Raw genomic sequence first — 9,825 nt, 5'->3', positions numbered from 1 at the left:
TGGTAATGCCATCTAGTGACTTTTTTTGGTAGCAACAGTGTGCACTATTAAAACAAGCAGTTTATCAGAGCTGTGTGTGGATGGCTGGTGAAACTGCTCATTACATGAAGCTGCAGTTCTTCATCCAACCACTAGTCGGAGCTGCAGCAGCACAAGCCCCGCTCTCTTCACTCAGTCACTACTTCAGTACAGCCCAGCCACGGGCTACAGAGCTCAGCCAGTCCGTTTTTACTGTTTCTGTAAACAAATAAAGGTTTTAACCCCACTAACCGGATAATACAGCTCACTACAGTTCATCTTTCAGCCCAAGCAGCTAACAGCAGCAGGTTAGAACAGCCGACACGGAGGCACTGCTCGGATTACATTATAAACAGGTCAGTTAGCGCGCTGCTAACCTCAGGATGTTTATAACTACGGAGTTTAGTGGACACACCACGGCCGCCAGGTAAGTCTTTTAAAGGCTACTGAAGACTATTAGAGGTTATTGAAAGCATTATTGGGGGGCAGAAATCAGTACAGGCTGGTTAGATAAGTGATGTGGTGAAACTGTGACTAGCGCTGTCACAGTGATGTTTATTAACGTCATTAAAACAGATTTTGTCAGGTATTGTCTTATAAATATTTACACATAACTTATATCTCTCCTGAAAAGCTTTTATTTTAGTCAGAAACACGCTTGTGTTTACTTTATCTGAGAGAAAGATGTTTTTTTAATTCAATGGAAAGCAACAGGTGTAGTCAATTATAAGTTTAAGATTTTTAATCCACCTCACTGTGATCTATAGTCAGTGTTCTCAAGTCACACTGACACACGCATTTCAGCGAGTTCACACGCTCTCACCTGCGCGCACCCACCCCTCCGTTAGATACAGATACAAAACCTGCGCGCCCAACCCCCGCCCCCCCTCCCCCGTTGGACAGATAAAAACAGTGATCACACTCCCGCCGACTGCGCTCATGCAGTGCCTATCTCTATTTAAATGAATAGGATGCGCTGTGTTGGTGCCGCGCCATTTGCGTAGCGCGCTGCGCTATTTGCGTAGCGCGCGCGGGAGGGATCGTCGATCCTCTTTTTGACTTCGATACTCGAGATCGTGACCTCATTTCGATTCGATTTCGATAAAATATCGAGATCGTGACAACCCTAGTATGTATGTATATATGTGCTATGTATGTATGTATGTGTGTATGTATGTATGTATGTATGTATGTTATGTATGTATGTGTGTATGTATGTGTGTATGTATGTATGTATATATGTGCTATGTATGTATGTTATGTATGTATGTTATGTATGTATGTGTGTATGTATGTGTGTATGTATGTATGTATATATGTGCTATGTATGTATGTATGTATGTATGTGTTATGTATGTATGTATGTGTGTATGTATGTGTGTATGTATGTGTGTATGTATGTGTGTATGTATGTGTTATGTATGTATGTTATGTATGTATGTTATGTATGTATGTTATGTATGTATGTTATGTATGTATGTTATGTATGTATGTGTGTATGTATGTGTGTATGTATGTGTGTATGTATGTGTGTATGTGTGTATGTATGTATGTGTGTATGTATGTATGTGTGTATGTATGTATGTGTGTATGTGTGTATGTATGTTATGTATGTATGTGTGTATGTATGTATGTGTTATGTATGTATGTGTGTATGTATGTGTTATGTATGTATGTATGTATGTATGTATGTATGTGTGTATGTATGTGTTATGTATGTATGTGTGTATGTATGTGTTATGTATGTATGTGTGTATGTATGTGTTATGTATGTGTTATGTATGTATGTATGTGTCATGTATGTATGTGTGTATGTATGTGTGTATGTGTTATGTATGTATGTATGTATGTGTTATGTATGTATGTATGTATGTATGTATGTATGTATGTGTGTATGTATGTATGTATGTGTGTATGTATGTGTTATGTATGTATGTATGTTATGTATGTATGTGTTATGTATGTATGTATGTATGTATGTATGTATGTGTGTATGTATGTGTTATGTATGTATGTATGTATGTATGTGTGTATGTATGTATGTATGTGTTATGTATGTATAATTAGTATATTACTGAGTTTTTTGTCCCGCTTGTCCACCAGCAGCTGGTTCAGCCTCTCCTTCAGTTTGGCACTCTCCCTCTCCTTGCGCTTGGCATCGTGGGTATACTGTGTGGCACGGCTGGCGATTATGTTCTGAAGTTTTTGCACCTGCTCACCGAAATCACCACAATTATAACCAAAAAAAACTAAATAATAACCTCAAACACTCCTAACTCATTTTCTGCTAATCAAACCAGACTAACGCTAAACTACTCAGACTACAGCATCACCGTGCCGACCCCACCCTTCAGAAGTACCTCCTCTTTCTCAGACTTCAGGCAGCTCTGCAGAGTTCTGATCTTCAGATGGAGCTGCCGTTCTCCCTCATGCAGACCAGAGTTCTCTCTTCTAGAGTGCTCCAGCTGATCCTAACACACACACACACACACACACACACAAATAAATAAAAATAGTGAAGTGTCTCACCGTACGATACGATATCAATACTGTGACCCTGTGATACTCCATACTTAATACATCACAAGACAAGTAATTACGTTAAAGGAGAAATTAAACAGTACCTTTAATAAATCAATTTACTGATAATAATCACAGCAGCTCTACATCTAAACCAACTCTCATAACCTTTCTACACAAATCTAGCTGTGTGTGTGTGTGCGCATAGTGTGTGTATAGTGTGTGTATAGTGTGTGTGTGTGTATAGTGTGTGTGTGTATTGTGTGTGGTGTAGTGTGTGTGTGTGTGTGTAGTGTGTGTGTGTGTAGTGTGTGTGTGTGTAGTGTGTATGTGTAGTGTGTGTGTGTAGTGTGTGTGTGTAGTGTGTGTGTGTGTGTAGTGTGTGTGTGTAGTGTGTGTGTGTGTGTGTATGTAGTGTGTGTGTGTATGTAGTGTGTGTGTGTGTAGTGTGTGTGTAGTGTGTGTGTGTGTGTGTAGTGTGTGTGTAGTGTGTGTATGTAGTGTGTGTATGTAGTGTGTGTATGTAGTGTGTGTGTGTGTGTGTGTGGTGTAGTGTGTGTGTGGGTGTGTGTGTGTGTAGTGTGTGTGTGTAGTGTGTGTGTATTGTGTGTGGGTGTGGGTGTATTGTGTGTGTGTGTGGTGTAGTGTGTGTGGTGTAGTGTGTGTGTGGTGTAGTGTGTGTGGTGTAGTGTGTGTGGTGTAGTGTGTGTGGTGTAGTGTGTGTTTGTGTGTGTGTGTAGTGTGTGTGGTGTAGTGCGTGTGGTGTAGTGCGTGTGGTGTAGTGTGTGTGTGGTGTAGTGTGTGTGGTGTAGTGTGTGTGGTGTAGTGTGTGTGGTGTAGTGTGTGTTTGTGTGTGTGTGTAGTGTGTGTGGTGTAGTGTGTGTGGTGTAGTGTGTGTGGTGTAGTGTGTGTGTGGTGTAGTGTGTGTGGTGTAGTGTGTGTGGTGTAGTGTGTGTGGTGTAGTGTGTGTTTGTGTGTGTGTGTAGTGTGTGTGGTGTAGTGCGTGTGGTGTAGTGCGTGTGGTGTAGTGTGTGTAGTTTGTGTGTGTAGTGTGTGTATGTAGTGTGTGTGTAGTGTGTGTGTGTGTGTAGTGTGTGTGTGTAGTGTGTGTGTGTGTATGTAGTGTGTGTGTGTGTGTGTAGTGTGTGTGTAGTGTGTGTGTAGTGTGTGTATGTAGTGTGTGTATGTAGTGTGTGTGTGTGTGTGTGTGGTGTAGTGTGTGTGGGTGTGTGTGTGTGTAGTGTGTGGGTGTGTGTGTGTGTAGTGTGTGTGTGTAGTGTGTGTGTATTGTGTGTGGGTGTGTGTGTATTGTGTGTGGGTGTGGGTGTATTGTGTGTGGGTGTGTGGTGTAGTGTGTGTGGTGTAGTGTGTGTGGTGTAGTGTGTGTAGTTTGTGTGTGTAGTGTGTGTATGTAGTGTGTGTGTAGTGTGTGTGTAGTGTGTGTGTATTGTGTGTGGGTGTGTGTGTATAGTGTGTGTGTGTGTGTATAGTGTGTGTGTGTGTGTAGTGTAGTGTAGTGTGTGTGTGTGTGGTGTAGTGCGTGTGGTGTAGTGCGTGTGGTGTAGTGTGTGTAGTTTGTGTGTGTAGTGTGTGTATGTAGTGTGTGTGTAGTGTGTGTGTGTGTGTAGTGTGTGTGTGTAGTGTGTGTGTGTGTATGTAGTGTGTGTAGTGTGTGTGTAGTGTGTGTGTAGTGTGTGTGTAGTGTGTGTATGTAGTGTGTGTGGTGTAGTGTGTGTGGGTGTGTGTGTGTGTAGTGTGTGGGTGTGTGTGTGTGTAGTGTGTGTGTGTAGTGTGTGTGTATTGTGTGTGGGTGTGGGTGTATTGTGTGTGTGTGTGTGGTGTAGTGTAGTGTGTGTGGTGTAGTGTGTGTGTATTGTGTGTGGGTGTGGGTGTATTGTGTGTGGGTGTGTGGTGTAGTGTGTGTGGTGTAGGGTGTGTGGTGTAGTGTGTGTGGTGTAGTGTGTGTGGTGTAGTGTGTGTGGTTATTACCTTCAGTCTGGAGTTGTTGTTCTGCAGGTGCTCCAGGTTGTTGCAGTTTTTCAGTTGTTGGGTCTCGAGTTCCTGCAGGTGGCGCTGTTTCCTCCTGTTCAGCTGCAGCAGCTCATACAGCAGATTCAGCACCGATACAGCGTCCAGAGACACCCCCGTCCCCCCGCCGTCCACACGCACCCCCGTCCCCCCGCCGTCCACACGCACCCCACCCAGCCCCACAGAGCTCACCTCCTACACACACACACACACACACACACACACACACACACACACACACACACGCAGAGAGAAAGACACACACGCAGAGAGACACTGGATTAGACACAGAGTTGCTAAGATGTGATGCCGAAAGGCTGAACCCCACCAATTAGCACTGCACTAACGAGCTACACTAAACCATCACACCAGCATCACAGTCTGCATCTGCACAGACCATAATAACAACAACCAGAGACTGTAAAATAGATGGACGCTGTGTCGCTGTTCCCATTCATTCATTCAATGAAAATGAAGCCAAAATCTTCCTCCATGTTTCTGATCCTGAAACCCGAGTCTGCGCAGTAGAGACCAGAGGAGGGAGAAAGACTGTGGAGAGACGCCTACTCATTAAAATAACCCCGCCCCCGAGGGCTGCCTCCACAGAGCTCACACAGCCTATGGTCCCGCCCATACAGTCATTGGTCCCGCCCCGGCAGAGACGATGCTCTGTCCAGCTATACACAGTCTATGATAATAACAATAATAATACTGAGTATGAACCCTACTGCTAGTGAGAGTCAGTGCAGTCGGTGGCGGTGAGGGTCAGTGCAGTCGGTGGCGGTGAGGGTCAGTGCAGCCGGTGGCGGTGAGGGTCGGTGGCGGTGAGGGTCAGTGCAGTCGGTGGCGGTGAGGATTGGTGGCGGTGAGGGTCAGTGAAGCCGGTGGCGGTGAGGGTCAGTGAAGCCGGTGGCGGTGAGGGTCAGTGAAGCCGGTGGCGGTGAGGGTCAGTGAAGCCGGTGGCGGTGAGGGTCAGTGAAGCCGGTGGCGGTGAGGGTCAGTGAAGCCGGTGGCGGTGAGGGTCAGTGAAGCCGGTGGCGGTGAGGGTCAGTGAAGCCGGTGGCGGTGAGGGTCAGTGAAGCCGGTGGCGGTGAGGGTCAGTGAAGCCGGTGGCGGTGAGGGTCAGTGAAGCCGGTGGCGGTGAGGGTCAGTGCAGCCGGTGGCGGTGAGGGTCAGTGCAGCCGGTGGCGGTGAGGGTCAGTGCAGCCGGTGGCGGTGAGGGTCAGTGCAGCCGGTGGCGGTGAGGGTCAGTGAAGCCGGTGGCGGTGAGGGTCAGTGCAGTCGGTGGCGGTGAGGGTCAGTGCAGTCGGTGGCGGTGAGGGTCGGTGGCGGTGAGGGTCGGTGGCGGTGAGGGTCGGTGGCGGTGAGGAAGCTGGTCTGACCTGGTTGATGTAGGAGATGCACTGGGAGATGTTCTCCTCGGTGCAGAAGGCGTGGAGGACGCTGTAGGAGTGTTTGGGCGGAGCCGAGGCGGAGGTGGAGGCGGAGCTAATGTGGGAAATGCTGGAGAGTTCTTTAGTGTCTTTAGGAGAAACAGAGCGAAAGTTATTAGAACCTGCAGAAACAACATTTACACACTTTACACCACAGAGAACACGACAGCAATCTCACACTTACTCACAAGCTCACGCATACTCACGTGTGCACGCTCACTCTTTCTGTTAAACTCAGTCACACTTACGTTTATGCACCTTTAAAGACGCACATGATTACTCGAACACATGCGTGCACACACACACTGTTACACTTGCACATGCTGACGTGTTCACTCACGTGTACACACTCATATATACATACATACATATATACATACATACATACATACATACATACATACATACATATATACATACATGCACTCACCCTCGCTCACATGCATTTATGCACACTAACACTGCTACGGTTTAAGAGCAAGGAGCAAAATTCATCATCAGAACTGCATTTAAACACCACCATAGAAAAGTGCAACATTAACACTGAAATCTCACCATCACAGCAAAACCTCATATCTACACTACAACTGATACACACGAGGAGAGAGCAATCCAAACAGTGTTTTATACAAAATTACTGTTTTCAAAATAAACAAATATAACGTTTATTTTTTTTCTACTGCAGGTTGGAAACTAATCAGTTTGAGGACTTTTATATTCAGAGCTCAGTTTTCAGAATACGATCAGCTGCTGATCAGAACAGATTATCAGGAGATAAACACTAAAATAAACTTCGTCTGAACTCAGAACACTGCGGAACTAAACTCACCCAGGGAGGGGTCCGGCATCATGGGCGGGGTCCACCACTCGCCCATCTCGGTACTGCGGGTCCGGGACCGCGGGTCATCAGCCGTCTGCACCGACGCCGCTGCAACAGAGCAGTCCACCATGCTGGATTAGCGCAGCACTGTGGGATTAGCCTGACATGCTAACAACCCAGGATTAGCCGGTCACACTGTGGGGGGGCTAACACTGCAGGTCTGGGGTCAGTACAGCAGGGGGCCTGGTTAAATACGGACAGACCCACAAGAGACAATCCAGACTCAACTCGTACTGTGATTGGACCGTTTAATTCCACCTTAACACTGATTAAAGAGATTATATTCCTCATTCTACTGTACCTTTTATACTGACATGCTAATCAGCTCTGTTCTGATTCTGAAGAGGTCGTCCACAAACTGTTTCCACAAAGTTGGGAGAATGAAATGGTGTAAAATCTTATTCTACAATGTAGTCAGACAAGTACCTGCTGATTTTTCCCAATATCATGCAGCCCAAACTCTCCATTCCATGAGCCTCTACGCTCTACTGTTCTTGAGCTAATCTGAAGTGGAGGTGTGTAGTGATGGAGGAGAAAATTCTATGGCTAATGTTAACACCCATTTAAGATTTCAGTTTTAGCCACACCCCCTGGGGAGGGACTAAGGTGCAGCAGATGGATGGGTGGGGCAGGTATGAGGGGAGGAGTGTGTGTGTGAGGAGTGATATCTGCCCTCAGGCCAGCTCTGTAATAACAGCTTCAGTAGAACAAGCTGAACCACATTCAGCCTCTGTAGCTATAAGCCCCCAGCCCCCCCCCCCCCCCCCCCCCCAAACTCACTACACTCAGCGGTTATAAAAACACTGTCCTGAAAAAATCCCAGCTCTAAAACCTGCTTTTAAAAATCACATATCATTAAACTGGTGGAGGGATACATGCTGCAGTGTGTAGCACAGCAGAAAATAGTCCCTAAAGGAGCTTTCCTTTGCCTAAATATTTTAACATCATTCCAATTAAACTTAGCAGTCAAAACAACAAGAGTCGATCCCAACTCCTGACAAGTTCATCTCCTAATGACCCTACCAATAAATTAAAGATAAACTAAATCATTGAGCTTAAACTCTAGAACTGGGAGGAGCTCCCCTTTATGTGATACTCAGCATTTAATAAATACCTTTCCTTTAAAATAAATCTAACAAAAGAATTTTTGAAATGGAGAAAAGAAGGCGAGATTGTGTTCAGCGTTCATTTCAGTAAATCCCCAGTTTAAAAAAAGCTTTTAGCTCAAAGATAAAGTAACTTTTACTTTATCTTTGTTATTTATTATCTGTTATCCTGGTGGCTGCTGTGGCGTTGTCTAGTGGTTGCTAGGGTATCGCTGTAAGTTGCTAGGATACGGGGTAGATGATTGATGAGTAGTACCAGGACCCTAAGATTTGTGAGAAACATTGAATGAATTATGGGATTTAGGATAATTCAGATGTATTTAACAATGATAGGACAGCAGTTTATTTCCTAGGATACCTTCCTTTAGACCATATGAAGAACTGTTGAGCTTTAGATGAAACATTGTTACCCTGTAATTATTGTTAATTTAATGATAATTACATTTACTAAAGCACTGTTGCATTTGATTAATCTGAAAATAAAATATTGCTAATTGTTAAACATCAGGGGAATGAGTGTTTAATTTTAGTGTGTTTCCATATGGAAGAAAAATGTATGTTATAAGCATCACACTCTCAATAATCTCACGTTGATAAGAATTAATTTCTCTGAATTGCAATGAACTCAAATCTACTTCCTGTAATTCCAATAAAAATTCAATTCAACATCCTGTAGAGTGGATTCAGTTAAAATTCATTTAACTAATTTAATTAAAATTCTGAAATCTACTAGTGCTGACAGGCTTAAAAAACAATAGCAATAAAACCAAATTTGCCAAGAATATGAAATAATAAATAGGTGTGTGTCATACTGTACACAATAATATCGCCAAAAAGACAAAGCATTTCACGTGGTGATACAGTTTATATACACGAACTAAATATAAGTTACTGGTCAGAAAGTAGAAAAATGTTTATAGATTTTAACTGCTTACCTGTTTTAAACAGCTTTAAAAACTCACTCCAAACCCTCCCACTCTCCTCTATCAGCGTTACACTCCGAAAAATCACCCCGAAATCACCCCTAACCCGTCTGAACACTCTTTATCACTCCTGTAAACACCAGCCTCTCACCTGTACACACCTGCCTGCGGCTATAGCTTTAGCCTGAGAGCTAACAGCGGTTATACGGTCAGTTTTAAATTAAAACCACATTAGAACATGTTATAAATCGATACTACACACTGTTACACAGTTCAATCCGAATTCAACTCGAAAAAAAAACACATTAAAGTGAACAGAAACGCGTAGAGCTGCTTCGCTAACCGTAATTCTCCGGTCCACCTTAAATCCTGATGAGATCCAGGCTGGCGCCTCGGAGGACAGACCGACACTGCTGCTGCATTTAAGGTAGACCGGAGAATTGCTAAGTGTGATTTTCTACTTACAATCAGCTGTTTTGTTCTCCAGTCCTCCTTAAACGCGTCTGACAGTGGTTTAAACACCTTAAACCACAAGCAGAACGCTAAAATCTGCAAAAATACGCTAAAAATAAGCGAAATTATCCGCTAATCTCTCCCACCTGTTCCTCCCCTACCGGCCCCTATACTCCACTCTTCTCTGCGGCTGGTTTGAACGCCTGAAACACTAAACCCAGCGCTGATTGGTCAGTCAACTGCCTGGGAACCAGCATCTCAACATCTCATTGGCTAGATGCCCTCAAATGCCCGGATTTAGCGCCGCCTCTTCACCAGGTGTTCTTCAGCGGGTGATCTCAAAGAAGAAACAAAAGCAGGTGTTTAATTGCACTAATAGAGTATAGCTTTTATTTCATTAAGAAATTACAAAGCTTCAGACGATATTTTTAATACCAAATATATATTTTTTAAATACATTTGTG

At 44.3% G+C, this 9,825-nt stretch overlaps 1 protein-coding gene across 9 annotated transcripts in view; it reads right to left on the bottom strand.

The window, feature by feature from the left end:
• ssx2ipa (synovial sarcoma, X breakpoint 2 interacting protein a) overlaps nucleotides 1-9,554 on the bottom strand; it is a 17,413-nt gene extending 7,859 nt beyond the window's left edge. The window contains exons 1-6 of one of the 9 annotated variants that reach the window (XM_049482610.1): nucleotides 9,374-9,554; nucleotides 6,829-6,927; nucleotides 5,949-6,121; nucleotides 4,528-4,761; nucleotides 2,379-2,489; nucleotides 2,094-2,229 (exon numbers count right to left, since the gene is read on the bottom strand). In XM_049482610.1, the coding sequence (XP_049338567.1) occupies nucleotides 2,094-2,229; nucleotides 2,379-2,489; nucleotides 4,528-4,761; nucleotides 5,949-6,121; nucleotides 6,829-6,874 (700 nt within the window). In that variant the 5' untranslated portion in view covers nucleotides 6,875-6,927; nucleotides 9,374-9,554. The other 8 variants (XM_049482605.1, XM_049482602.1, XM_049482606.1 and 5 more) reach the window with 8 other exon arrangements.
• Between the last annotated feature and the right edge of the window lie 271 nt (nucleotides 9,555-9,825).

This window comes from Astyanax mexicanus, chromosome 8, assembly GCF_023375975.1.
Source record: "Astyanax mexicanus isolate ESR-SI-001 chromosome 8, AstMex3_surface, whole genome shotgun sequence".
Lineage (NCBI taxonomy): Eukaryota > Metazoa > Chordata > Actinopteri > Characiformes > Acestrorhamphidae > Astyanax > Astyanax mexicanus.
Note: the sequence above shows the minus strand (reverse complement) of the source record. Positions and strands in the feature narration are given on the sequence as shown.